Genomic DNA, 14,411 nt, shown 5'->3' on the forward strand with positions numbered 1-14,411 from the left:
GACGCACATTTAATAAAATTTGGAAATATACACTATTTTACACAATTTTAGTGTCACATAATGGCAAAAGTTATGGGTATATAGGCCATAGCTATGTCTATATTCTTGTGCAAGTGTGCGTGTGTGTGTGTGTGTGTGTGCGCGCGCGCGCGTGTGTCGTGTTGATGCATGTGCAGTTATGCAGATGTGTTGGCCTACCAGTCAGGGTGCATACACCAGAGTACAGTTTAAACTGTGATCTTAACATTCAACCCAGTATCACGCCAAAGCGTTCACCCGCCGGTCCACCGTGTCAGCGTCACGGTTTGTCTCGCTCAGGCGTGAAAAGTACACCCGTGTATGAAGGTGTAGCGCCAGCAGGGGGCGATGATTAGCATAAGGGTTAGGGTTAGGGTTCGACTCTCAACCGCCAAATGAATTGTAATTAACATGACAACATTCATAGGCAACATAAAACATTTTAAATTAATATATATAGCACCCATTTATGTTCAGCTTACCTGATGGGGAGGGATTTTGGAAAATGCATTATGCTTCTTTTCCTCCGTGGGGAGTTGCTCACATTGAGTTATTTATCGCCCCCTGCTGGCACTGCACCTTCATACACGCGTGTACTTTTCACGCCTGAGCGAGGCAAACAGTGACACCGACACGTTGGACCGGCGGGTGTATTACACGCTTTGGCGTGGGCCTGCGCATCTAAAACTAGGCGCCTCGTCTTATCGTTTCAGTTATTTGATCAAGATCAGCACGTATGGTCGTTCGGGTGGCGTAGCGGTCTATTCCGTTGTCTACCAACACGGTGATAGCCGGTTCGAATCCCCGTGTTACCCCCAGTTTCTACAGACGCAATTGTCCGTGTCTGTGGATGGGAAGCCGGATGTGGGTATGTGTCCTGGTCGCTGCACTAGCGCCTCCTCTGGTCGGTCGGGGCGTCTGTTGGGGGGGGTGAGCTGGGGGGAATAGCGTGATCCTTCCACGCGCTACGTCCCGCTGGCAAAACATCTCACTGTCAGGTGAAAAGAAGCGGCTGGCGACTCCATATGTATCGGAGGAGGAATGCGGTAGTCTGCAGCCCTCCCCGGATCTGCAGAGGGGGTGGGGCAGCGATCGGGACGGTTCAGAAGAGTGGGGTAATTGGCTAAATACAATTCGGAAAAGGGGGGGGGGGTCAGCGCGCATATTATTGTTTCTCCAAACTGTTATGTTTCTCTGTTTGCTGAGCTTGATCAAAATAACTGAACTGATGAGAGAAAGAGCCTGGATCAAAAACACAGTTCAATACAATATAGTTATATGTCTACCCACCTTGTCCTCTGACGTTACTCAAAAGTGTGTGGTCTCCGACAAATGTTGACAGTTTCCCAGGTGAAGACGAGTAGCTTGGGCCATACATGGAAAATAAAACGTGTCCTGTACCTCGAGTGACCTTTTGCAATGCGTTCAACATAACAGAAATGAAAAGAATGAATGAGCAAATCAACGAGAATGTAAATAAATGTGCTTCTGGACATGTGCTTTACAGGACAAAGAACAGGGTGAAAAGGAATACCAATTTAAAAATGGTGGCATAAGAAAGCGAAGAAAACAGAACAAGAATGAGAATCAGCAAAATAATGGGCTGAAACATCTTGATGAATGAATGGGAGAGGTAATGGGAGAAGGGGAGGACAGGTTGGATTGACAGGGGGTAAAACAGAGAAGGGTGCGTGTTAGCATTTGAGAGAGATTACATCCCAGATTCATCCACGTAAATTGCTTCAGCCACTCACATCCGTCCATCAACTTACAGAGAGTGGTTCCTCTGCGTTTTTATCCTCTGGCTTGGGAACATCCAGCCGGTCTATAAACCCCTGCAGCTCCTTCCTGAAAGCCTTCAGCTGGGCGTTGATACGGTACAGCAGCTCGTGCTCCCTGATTCTGTAGAAATGAGTGTTTCTGAGGTCAGCCCCAGTTAGAAAAGACTTAGAGAAGGGAGCAGTGTACCAACAGGAAGTTTGGCCAACTCAAACCCCCGCCACGGAGCGAGAGAATGCAGATGGCTAAATCAAAAGACAGATATACTGCCATCCATTAACCATTACGATCAAGGCGGCATTGAGCAAACAAGTTTATACCCCATCTGCCTAGGCGGGGTCGTAAGAGGACTCCGGTTTTGACTGGGTGTTTATATGTGTTCATATGTGTTTATATGTGCCTAACAGTGGGGATGTGAAGAAGGCCAGGATCAGAACAAGCTAGCTTGTTGGACTCTCCATGTTTAAAAAAAAGAAGAGTAGAAATATCATTCGTTGTTTTATGCAGTTTTTCTTCCCGTTGTTCCTGTATTTCATGTTCTCTTTCTTCCTGTAACATTAGAGAGATAACGTTTTACTATATGTTCCCTGCACCTCAACGTCCTTCCTTTCTCTATGTAGCTCCCCATGACGCTTCTTTCAGATTACAAAAAAAAACCTAAACTTTTAATGAATGGTTAAAAATACTCTTCAGAACATTACACCCCCGCCCTCCAAAGGACATCGTAGGCAAATGAAAGCCAAAAGCCTTGTTTCATCATTAGCTATCTGTAACTTACAAATGCACAAATTTCTCACAGTACCGCTCAGATATTTCTTGCAATTTACACGCGTCTTGAATGGGATTTGTGCCCTTTAAGATTATAAAATGCATGCAACTAACTATGAATAAGATAGATTAGAAACATGTTCATGTAAATCTTCAATATCCCCAAAATAATTAGAATGCAAATTAAGTTTTCAAATGCATCATGAAACTCAAAGCGAGGCTTCTGGTAAGCTGTGGAAGGATGCTCACAAGATCTAAATGTATATGAAAGGATCACAAACATAAATGATGGCAACGCTAAGAGGAAAAAATGAGACTAAAGCCAGGGACACACTAGAGGCCTTTTAAAGTCCTAACCAACTGGGGAAAGACTTGGCATAACACATTTAACTCCCGATTCTTCTGTTGATTGCAGTTGTAGACAGGCACACTTGCTCCGCCTGCAGCCATAGAGGCATAAACATGTGCAAATGAGCTCAGATTTGTCCAGATTCCGGTTATAAAAATCAAATACTGATCATTGTGACAGCTCCGACTGGTCGAAGGGTCCATCAGAAGATGAGCGATTTTAATCTTAAAATCCTGCACGCTACACGGTAACATGCCGACTGGTGTTATTTTATTATGATTTACAAATTACTTTTGTAAAACTGGGGCCTATTCATTAATTGAGTTTACATGCATGTTAAAATGTTGATTTTAATCAGATTAAGGCAATGATTTGATTATTCCAAGACTAATCCAGCCTTGTTGCAGCCTGTGCTGGTACAGAAGCTAAGCACAGCCCTGCAATGGGCCATGAGACACCAAGTAGGCTTTTTAGGTAGTAGCTAGCTGGGCTAATTCTTATTAAAATGTGTCAAACATTTAGGGCTCTAGTTCCGGGTCATAGTGCAGTCGAAGGCGCTAGCGCTAGTTCAATCTAAGGTGTGGCCAATACTTTTTTATCATCGCCCCCTGCTGGCACTACACCTTCTTACACGCGTGTACTTTTCACGGCTGAGCGAGGCAAACCGTGACACTGACACGGTGGACCGGCGGGTGTACGCTTTGACGTGATACTGGGTTGAATGTTAAGTACACAGTTTAACTGTATGTGTACAGTTTAAACTGTACACATACAGTTTAAATTTACTCTGGTGTATGCACCCTAATTCCAGGACATGCTACACTGGCAGCAAGCGGGCGCAGTGGAGGCGCAGTTGTAAAAGAGTTGGATTAGAAGGAATAAATTATCAGTAGGAGCGGTGGGGGCTGTCTTCAATTACGGCCAATCAGATCAGCTCCTCTTACTCCCTTTAAAAGCAGCACGTGCACTCCTGTCATGACGAACGGCCAGTTTCGTAATGGACACCGGAAGTCCAGACCGGCTAATCAGAAAAGCTTCTCCCCAGGAGGAAACTGGTGTCCTTGTTCGGGAGGTGCAGAGTCGCGAAGTGCGCATGCAACAGACATTAACACCAATTCCAGTGTGATATGAGACAACACGCACACGTGATTATGTGACAGGTTACCGTTTAACTTGTCTTCGTTCTCACCAGCGTCTCTCTTTCTCTTTCCTGCCCATTCTATGAACACATCAGGAGAACTTAACTAGTTGTGATCACGGATCAATTAGCCTAGACAATCAGTTCGTTCTTTCAGGTTGAATGAGCTTAATTGAAATATTGAAATCCCCATCACCATGTTGTTTTCCATGCGTAATAATGCACATTGACCTGTTTTCTGTTGGAAGACAATGGTACACATGCAGATGTTTTGTTTTGTGATTAAAAAGGTTTAGGGCAGAAGTCATTGGCTAAATTATTCATCAAATAGGCCAACATGGGGCGTCCGGGTAGCGTAGCGGTCTATTCCGTTCCCTACCAATACGGGGATCGAATCCTCGTGTTACCTCCGGCTTGGTCGGGCGACCCTACAGACACGATTGTCCGTGTCTGCGGGTGGGACGCCGGATGTGGGTATGTGTCCTGATCGATGTACTAGCGCCTCCTCTGGTTGGTCGGGACGCTGTTTTTTGGGGGGGGGGTGCTGAAAGGAATAGCGTGATCCTCCTACGCGCTACGTCCCCCTGGTGAAACTCCTCACTGTCAGGTGAAAAGCGGCTGGCGACTCCACATGTATCGGAAGAGGCATGTGGTAGTCTGCGGTCCTCCCCGGATCGGCAGAGGGGGTGCAGCAGAGACCGGGATGGCTCGGAAGAGTGGGGTAAATTGGCCAAGTACAATTGTGCAGAAAAAAAGGGGGGGGGGATAAGCCAACATAACATACACAAAAGTGGCGTGAGTGATTTTAGATAAGTCTATGCTTCGTGCATCTTCGCCTAAACCCAGACATCACCACACAACACCTGTGTCTGTGCTAAAACGTGGTCTGACAAGGCAGAGAATATGTGGCTTTATTTGACACCAAACTATCACTGCGCCACCTGGTTTTGACTGACACTCCCTCTACTGCGCCCCCACGCCCATTTCGGTACAAGTAATGTTTTTCTCTCGCGAGAGAAAAACCACCTAGCGTCCATCCGGAAACTAGAGCCCTTATTCTTTACTTTTCTACAATCTGTCAAGTGCCAAGAAGCCCCATTAGACATGCTGTGATTTACCCATCTGATCACATCCACTGTCTCAACCATCCCACAAAGTTGTTTTCAGTTTTGGAAATGGATAAAAAAAACGTAAAAAAGAAACATGAAAACATCCACTCAATATGAATACAAGATGAGACTTGTGTATGTTCCCCTGAAACATCTCGGACCTGATGTGTCCTCATTAATAAGTGGTGGTTGGGCACAGTGCTCTGGAAAGTTAGCTGAGAATATTGTGGCTAACATCAGGGACTCTGCTGTGATTGGAGCATAAGGGGAAAGAACAGAGCCTGGCCGGGATCAGTTAGTTGCCTGGTTACTTCTGTATACATTAAAACAAAATACTTAGGCCCTTTGCTTGTACCTGCTCCCTTCCTCATCCTCATCCAACCTGGCAAACAGCTCCCCGTTGGTCACATAGACACGGGCCTCGGCGATGATAGTGCTGGTGTCAGCGATAAGCCTGTCGATGGTCCGGCCCAGCCGCTCCGCCTCGATTCGGATGTCGATCATCTGCTGCCGGTCCTTCAGGCTTCTGGATAAAAAACGGCTGTCCACGGGAGAGTAAAGGGAGCGTGTCGGGGTGAGGCAGCGGATGTTTCTCACCTCATCCGAATCGCTCTCCCCTCCAATGGGACCCTCGCGCTTGCGGTGGGGCGGAAGGAGGCGAGGGGAGTTGGCAGATGCCGAGGGCGTGTCGTCGTCCCGGCCTCCGTCGCTTTCAGCGTCGCTGTCCCGCGGGCTGGCGCGGATCCCCAGGTGGGAGGCCAGGTCATAGCGCTGCATGTTGGAGAGCAGCACGCGGTTCTCATACTGAAGCTGCATGACTTTACCACTCAGCTCGTTGATCTGCAGGCGCGCTGCCTTCAGCTCCTCCTGGAGGGCTTCCACCTTGGCGGGGTCCGCTCCACCTGATGCGGTGTGAAGAGTACATCAAAAACTAGATCAAATTAGTAAAGGAGACACTGATGAGCAGTTCTTCCAGCAATTAAGAAGCACACTTTTTATTTGATCAAATTTTGCTAGTGTTGTGATCTTTATTAAGTGTAATATCAACATTTGTACATTTTAGAAAACTTGCCAAGTAGTTAAAAAATAAGTGAACAAACCTCCTCCGTGTCGTGACCCAGATTCATGGGAGCCAGCCTTGTATTTCAGTTTGTTAAGCTCACTTGTCACCTGAATACGAAAACAGATGTTATGAAATAGTTCATGAATCTTAACTCGTTGGCATAATGCTCGGATAAGGCTAGATCTGGGAGCACAACGTCGCATGTAAAGAGGGACACACATATCAACTGTTCATACACTTTGAGATAAGTAAGACAAGTAAACATACTAGAGCGAATTCAGAGGGCAAACGGGAATCCGCCGCAGCCGGGAAGCGAACCCGGGTTGCCCGCACCATGGGCGACTGCGCTAACCAGTCAACTAAAGAGTCTGACCCATTAGCCAACCGAGTAGCGAGTCTACTGATTCATGATATTACACTACCCCCTCCTTTGGGAAGTGCGTCCCCGTGCTTCAGCATATCAACTCCCTCGCGCCTCTGGGCGCACGCGCTTTCGATGGCCTCACGTTCTCACTATCCCACTTCTGACACCAATGTAGCGAATTCAGGGGCAGCCGGGAAGCGAACTCGGGTCATCTGCACCACGGGCGACTACGTTAACCAGTCGACTAAAGGGTTAGCCGACTGGTTAACGTAGTCGCTCGTGGTGCGGGAGACCCGGGTTCGCGGCGGTTCCCTGCTGCCCTCCGAATTTGCTCCAATGCTCTTTGAAATAGCTGTCAACCAACATGTAATGCGATAATTCAAAATACCCTACTGCATACACTTCATATCATGTTGAAGTAGCTGAAATAAGCCACAAATCAATGCGATTTTTCAAAAAATAATCTGCAACCAGTTAAGACTCGATCTTGTGAAGAATATGAGTAGCTGTGCCAGTTATAGAAATCTAATGACAGCCCATGCTGTCAACATATGACTGACGTGGTTTGATATTGTTCTCGTGAGCGCAACTTAAAGAACATCTACCTTTTTATTTTCCTCCTCCACGTCTGCCAAATTCCTGCGGAGAAGTTCGGCCTCATCCTCCACCAGCTGGAGCTGCTGCCTCAGCTCCGATAGGGCCTCTCCTTGCTCCCTGGACTGGTAACCCCCACCTCCAGCACCACCTGCTCCCGCTGCCGCCAGGCTGGGAGAGGACAGGAGGGGAGATGGTAAAAGGAAAGATAGAGGACATGGGAGTAGAGATGAGGTGAAAGAGAGTTGAGATGAGGGAAAGAAAAGAATGGATTGCTCTGGTGTTTTTTTTTACAACACAATTAATTCCATTTCCCCAAAACTGTCAAAATAATTCACACAACCGCAAATAAACGAAGATACGGATCAACAATTATAGTCTCTCCTTCATCCCTTGGGACCGCCTGAAGGGCACTGAATGGAAATGGCCTCACAGGTTTTAACACAAACTACAGCGTGCATCACCGCTTTATTTGGTGGGGAATTATTCAACGCTCATCAATTACTGGACACAAATGAAGAATTGCAAAGTACCTGTCCTCCCTCATGTCATCCAGCTCAGCCTTCAACCCCCTGTTCTCCACCTCCAGCTCCACAATCTTCCTCCCCAGGATGTTTGCCTCTTCTTCCACCAGGCGTAAGCGCAGCTTCAGCTCCGACTCCCGGGTGGTCGGGGGTCCTCCTGCTTCTCCTTTCGGCAGTGGGCTGTCCACGTCCCCATAGAAAGAGCGATACTTCTGTAGCTCCTGCTCCAGGCGGTCTTTCTCTTTGTCGATCTTGGCCATTTTTTTCCTCATCAGGATGGCCTCCTCCTTGATGAAGGCCAGCTGGCATTTCAGGTCATCGTTTTCCTCCTATTGAGTGTCAGCAGAGTTTTTAGATGAGCCGTTCGCTTCTGTGACCAGACAAACTGTTCGTTAAAATGTAAAAAAATAAAAATTGGGATGGCACTTGATTATGCATATTGTTTTAGTGGTTTTAATTACTGCGGTATTTCAATGTTTAATGGTTTCAGTAAATTACACAAATGCCGCTCATCTGCATGCTCCTCTCAAATACGTCTTGGTAAATTACTTGTCATAGCTATTGGTTTGGTATATTGTAGCAAATTCGGGGGGCAATCGGGAAACCGCCAAAGCCGGTACGCGAACTCATGTTTCCCACTCCGCAAGCGACAACGTTAACCGCTAGACTAAAGGGTCCGACCCGTTAATCAAGGACCAACGTGTCTACTTATCCATGCACGTTACAATATCTTCGGCAATACAGGTGAAGGCTATCGTCTTTGTAATCCCTCATAGCAGTGAAAGTTAATCTTGTGCTATGAGGCGCCACGTGTTATGTAGGTTTTCATTCCAACCCAAAACTACACCAGCTGATTTCACCTCCACGCAACCCGGTAGCACGCTAAAGTGTGTACTACACCCGCCGGTCTGGCTGAAAGATTTGTTCCTTGAATAGCTGGGGGCAATACATGAATGATAATGAGATACACGTCCTCGTTGGTTGAGTATGAACGCGAGCATAGGAACGCCAGATGATCTTTTTCTGTCTCACGCATTCAATGTATTTTTAACCCCGCCCCCCATATTTTTTCCCCTCCACAGTTGCACTTGGCGAGTTATCCCACTCTCCGAGCCGTCCCGGTCGCTGCTCCATCCCCTCTGCCGATCCAGGAAGGGCTGCAGACCACCACCGCCAGCCGCTTCTTTTCACCTGACAGTGAGGAGTTTCACCAGGGGGACGTAGCGCGTGGGAGGATCACGCTATTTCCCCAGCCCCCCCCCCAAACAGGCGCCCCGACCGACCAGAGGAGGCGCTAGTGAAGCGACCAGGACATACCCACATCCGGCTTCCCACCCGCAGACACGGCCAATTGTGTCTGTAGAGACACCCGACCAAGCCGGAGGTAAGACATGAATTCGAACCGGCGATGGTTGGTAGGCAACGCTACCCGGACGCGCCGCATTCAATGTATTTCAAAGCGGTGATCAATAAGGACTTCCGCTCAGATCCGCTTCACCACTATCACATGACACGCGGTTAAGTTCCGGCATTATACTGCAGGTGCTCGGGTATGTGCATTAGGTTGGAGATGGTCAAGTTCAGGTGCGGTTAAGGTCAGGGTAACGATGTGGGGGAGGTCGGTGATGAAACACGGTAATCTGCGTTGAGTGTAAACGGTTAAAAATTGATCTCTGCAGATGCTCCTGTGTGCCTGAGCTTCCTCAATGAAGATGCAATGAGGATGTCTATTTCATTAATATTCAATAATTACATACTTAGGCTTAGATGCGCTAATCAATGAAACCAGGTGGTGTGGTGTTGGGTTGTAAAGAACACTTGAACATTCAGGACACTTGATGGCAAATGGTTGAGTGGATCACTGCGTTATAGGACATTCAGTCACAATGAAATATAACCTTTCAAAAACACTGCTGTGACCTTTTTGTAAGATTTCCCCCATTGTTGAATATGGATTTATAATCTATTTAGATGTTGACTCACCTCAGTTGGAGTCTGTGGTGTCCTCCTCTCTGCTCTCTGTCCATCCTTGCTTCCTTTTCTTTTTAGGGATAGCTACAGGGGAAAATGTCCACGTCATTAGCCAACCATGTTCTGATAGAAGTCAGTGACTTCACGCAGATTTATGGGGCACTGGGGACTCGGTAATAGAAAAGACGGGCTGGTTACAGTCACTGACAGTAACGTCGTTGTGGAGATACACTAATAAAACCATGTCCGGATTATCTAGTGTGTTTTTGAGGCTGAAAAAGGGTGGACATCGTATTACATCGACCGGACACGTGACAGTGCTCCCAGCAGTGTCTCTCTTCCACTGTGCGGCTAATCTGCACTTCCAAGCTCTCTGCACACATTTCCATTTGTTCAATGAAGTGTTTTCCAACCCCCCTGTTTCAACACATCTCAGTCCACGCATACACATGTGCACACACACAGATGACATTATTTGTTATTGGTCCGTTCATTCAGAGATCCGTTGTCTATACTTGCTTAATCCAGGGGCCCATGAGCCTGGTTGAAATTGGTGGTCACTGGGTGGTGGAGTCTATCCCACCAGACATTGGGCAGAAGGCAGCGAGACACACTGGACAGGTTACCAGTCCCATCACATGGCGCACAGTCACTCACACACCATTCATACCTATGGGCAATTTAGAAACGCCAAATCATATTTAGTGCATGTTTTGGACTGTGAGAGGAAATCAGAGTGCCCAGAGAAAATCCACACAAATATGGGGAGAACATGCAAACTCCACACGAGTGAGCTGGAATTATTGAACCCGGAGCCGTCTTGTTTTGATGCATCAGTGTTGACCTCAGGGGTTAGCGCTGTCACTGTGTTGCCTGATATACTTAAAGCGGAAGAGTTAAAACTGCACACACACACACACACACACACACACACACACACACACACACACACACACACACACACACACACACACACACACAATCACCTCTTTGGCTTTCTCCAGTTCATTCTGCAGGGCCTGCTTAGTGACTTCCACCTCTATCAGCTGCTGCCTCAGCTTCTCATTCTCCTCCTCAGTCTTGGTCCTCTTCTCCTCCACACTCTCCAGCTCGTGATGCAGACGGACTGACACATCCTTTGCAACCTAGGAGATGGGGCAGGGCGGCAATGGGGAGGAGAAAAGGAGCGAAAGAGAGGGAGAGCATCGACAGGGATAGGTTATCACAAAGACACAAAACCAAATCTGAATCCGACCTCGTTTAAGTTCCGTTTCCGTTATTGTATTGAACTCTTCGTTCTGCCCTGTCTGAAATCATCTACAAAGAGCCAACCATACTTTCAGGTCTTGTTCCAGGCTCCTGAGCAGCTCTCCGTCCACCTCGCCGGTCTCTGCGAAGCGCATCCTCTTCCTCTCAGCCTTCCTCAGGCGATACTGGAGGATCCGACAGTTCTTATTGGCTCTCTCCAGCTCGCGCCGCATGTCCTGTAGCTGGCATGCGTCCTCCTCGTAGAACGTGTCACGCATTTCATCCATTTCCGCCCGCATCTCCTCGATCTCATTCTAGCCCCGCCGGGGAAGGAAGAGGGATAACAAAATACAAAGTGATATCAGTTACAATGCACGTAAGCTGCTTAAAATGAACAAAACGCCTACTTGTGTATTTTTTTTTCTGTTGCCACAAAGGGTTGAAATGGCTTAAGCAGGCCTCGCCTGTGAAAAGGAGATTTCACGGTTGTAGTTAATGAACACCGCCACTACAGGTGTTGTGGAGACGCAAGCAAAACCACAAGGCACGACATTTAACGGCAGAGAACAACAAGAAAAGCAGCGTAGCTGCGTCTCTGTACCTTTAGATCATCGTTTTCATCCTCCAGTTGCTCTATCTCCTCCTGAAGCCTCTGGTCTGGGTGTGGAGCCGGATGCGGCGCCTCGGGCTCGGGGGACAGCTCCTGGTCCGAGGTCGGCGGAGATGCTGACTTCGTCTGCATCTTGGTCCCTTTCTTCCCCAGACTCTTGTTCAGGTGAAACTGGATCAGCTCAGACTGCAGGCATCCCTCCTTCCAGAATCCGGGTCCGCAGCCCACTGTGCCTTTGGAGCTCTTCTTCCCGCTCGTCGTGGCCTCGGCTCCTTTGGGTTGTTTGCTCCTCAGCTTGGGGGATTTGGAGGAGCAGGGCTGGTCGGAGACGACGCGGCTCTGCTCACCTCGCGTAGTGTCAGACGCCGCCGACGCCGACGCCGCCGCCCCCGCCCCCGCCCTGCTTTCAGCACCGCCCGGCTGGACAGCGGCCGCACCTTTCGAGGCACAGACCCCAGCCTGTCTCTCTTTCCCCGTCGCAGTACAAACGGGTGAGTGACCTCGGCTGTTTCTGCCGCCTCCCCCCGTTCCTTGTTTAGACGTCGTGGTCTTTGAGGAGGCGCTGCCCTTCTGTGCTGCTTTGGTTCCGCTGTCTTTGAGGCCAGCCGGCGACGAGGCCCGCTGCTGCTGCTGCTGCTGCTGCTGCTGCTGCTGCTTTCTGCCGCTATTGTCTGTCTGCCGCGGCGCGTCGGCAGCGCCGCTAGCGGATGAGTTCATCATGGTGTCATGCAGGCGGCGGCTCAGCTCTTCCCCAAGCTGAGCTAGGGGGAGAATCGATAGAATGAAGCACTATCAATGCGCGGAGGATAATATATAGATCTGAAACACGCCCATTAAGATACACCTACAGCCGAGGAGTTCAAGTCTGTTGCTTGCCTGTAAACCATTAAAAAAAAAAAGGAAATAAAGACCTTGGGGTTAAAAGCAGGCAAGGACGCATCATACATTTGAATGATGGATTTCACATGAAGCAATTTTTTTCTTTTGTTTTGTTTTTTTTTCCAGAAGGGAGGGATGGGGGGGGGGGGGTGAAATTATTATCTATTCCGGGCTGTTATAGCCTAATGTGCGTGAGATCAGTTGCAGGTAAGCCGATTTGTCATTCTTCGATTTGCATCTCGTGTCCTGCCAAAGGACGAGAGGCGAGGTGGATAGAGAGGATAGAGGGAGCAGTACGACGGACACAAATATCTGAATCATCCACCCACCGACTAAACAGCCTTCGCATATGCAGCTTCACATCGGCCTCTTTGGTCCCCAGACCGAACCAGACTTTCGTATCGGGTTATCCGGGTCCCTGGTGCTAAAAATATGATTTGTAGACTCCTATATGAGCCATCATCACAGTCATCACACTCGGCGACTCATAACTGAAAAGGATGGAGAGGCGACAGGAACAAAACACATCATGTATTTTTCATCAATTGCACTGTTGGCAAGATGACACCACTTTTCTCGTTTCGCTTATTTTGGTAAAAAAATAAAATAAAACAGTAATCATGTGTATATGACGAATCATCTCTGTAATTGATAATTCAGATAATATCCTTATTGTAACTATGAGTAGAAAGACCCCCAGTCACCAAACAGCAACAGTAAATCAAGCCTTAGTCTAGGCCCAACAATGTGATGGGAACACAAGTGAATTTTAGTCCCAACAAACGGCCCCCCCTTTTTTTTGGCACAAATCACACCAGCCACTCTCATCTCATCCAATACAGTAAGGCGAGAGGATAAGCAAATAAAAGCGAGGATTTCAGGGATGAATCCCTTACCTTTTTTTGAGTCGGATCCCAAACGGGGAGGCAGCGGGATGCTGGCTCCGAGCGCCTCCTGACCACCAGCTGTTTCAATATTCATGTAATGACGTCATCGCGGGCAGGGAGGAAGGGATCGTGCCGGGACTGAGCGGAAATGAAGGCGCTCACAGGGAGATTTTCTCACTGGAGATATATATCACAGGTTGTATAGGCTAAGGTAGCTGCAATATCGCTCTTTCTCTATTTTTTTTCTCATCTTTAGCTCCCTCCTTCTGATAGAGCTACGCCACACACACACACACACACACACACACACACACACACACACACACACACACACACACACACACACACACACACACACACACACACACACATAATGTGAGCCGTATAGAGGGTGTGACTCTTCATTAATATTGTAACAGAGTAGCAGGCAGTTTCCGTCTATGTGACAGCCCAGCACAATATGACAGAAGGGGAATGTGCCATCTACGACAGGTCCTTTATTGTATGTAAAACCTTCATATGATCCTTAGCCCAAGGATGTCACGTACTTGTAGGTGCAACTGACTATAGCACTCTCATACTTTCTACATTAGTCTCCATTTATATTTTGGATAAGTATGCATGAACTCTCAGTGAGTATTGGACACTAGCTGGCTAGTGAGGCAGTGTACTATGTCTAACCCACGTTTATGACACAAAAAAAGGCTGTTTAAATACCTGACAAGTTAAAGTAGGACAACCTCAGTGGGACCAAATACTTGTAATCGTGCCATTGGTTCACGTACCTTTCCCTTGGTGTGAAAAACAGCCTCATGTCAAGGAATGGCTTTTGGCCAAGGAACCCATTCAGACTGTTTGCAAGGAGAGGATTTTATTTTAGTCCCTGTGTTTCCAAACAATATCTTTCTTGCCAAAAAGCAGGGTCTTTTGGCTATTCAAGTCATCTCTCTCTCTCTCTCTCTCTCTCTCTCTCTCTCTCTCTCTCTCTCTCTCTCTCTCTCTCTCTCTCTCTCTCTCTCCCTCTCTCTCACACACACACTCTCTCTCTTACCCCTAAGATGTCCACGAAGGTCTGGAAAATGTCAGTCACAATGGAAACCCATGGAAGCC

At 47.9% G+C, this 14,411-nt stretch overlaps 1 protein-coding gene across 1 annotated transcript; it reads right to left on the bottom strand.

Annotated features, from left to right (window-relative positions):
- Positions 1–1,519: 1,519 nt before the first annotated feature.
- LOC130117732 (protein SOGA3) lies at positions 1,520–13,901 on the bottom strand. Its single transcript, XM_056285913.1, has 11 exons — positions 13,875–13,901; positions 11,527–12,174; positions 11,015–11,239; positions 10,664–10,822; positions 9,690–9,761; positions 7,716–8,035; positions 7,194–7,353; positions 6,262–6,331; positions 5,517–6,063; positions 1,791–1,920; positions 1,520–1,630 (listed from the first exon to the last, which is right to left on the bottom strand). Exons 1-11 carry the CDS (start codon positions 13,899–13,901, stop codon positions 1,520–1,522), a joined length of 2,469 nt encoding a protein of 822 aa, XP_056141888.1.
- Between the last annotated feature and the right edge of the window lie 510 nt (positions 13,902–14,411).

The sequence above is a fragment of the Lampris incognitus genome, chromosome 9, assembly GCF_029633865.1.
Source record: "Lampris incognitus isolate fLamInc1 chromosome 9, fLamInc1.hap2, whole genome shotgun sequence".
NCBI lineage: Eukaryota > Metazoa > Chordata > Actinopteri > Lampriformes > Lampridae > Lampris > Lampris incognitus.

Coding starts and splice junctions, on each gene's coding strand:
- LOC130117732 (XM_056285913.1), bottom strand. CDS start 13,901: ATGGAGACTAATGTAGAAAGTATGAGA. Junction 11,240..11,526: donor ATGAAAACGATGATCTAAAG/GTACAGAGACGC, acceptor CGGCGGGGCTAG/AATGAGATCGAGGAGATGCG. Junction 9,762..10,663: donor AACTGGAGAAAGCCAAAGAG/GTGATTGTGTGT, acceptor TTTCCCCTGTAG/CTATCCCTAAAAAGAAAAGG.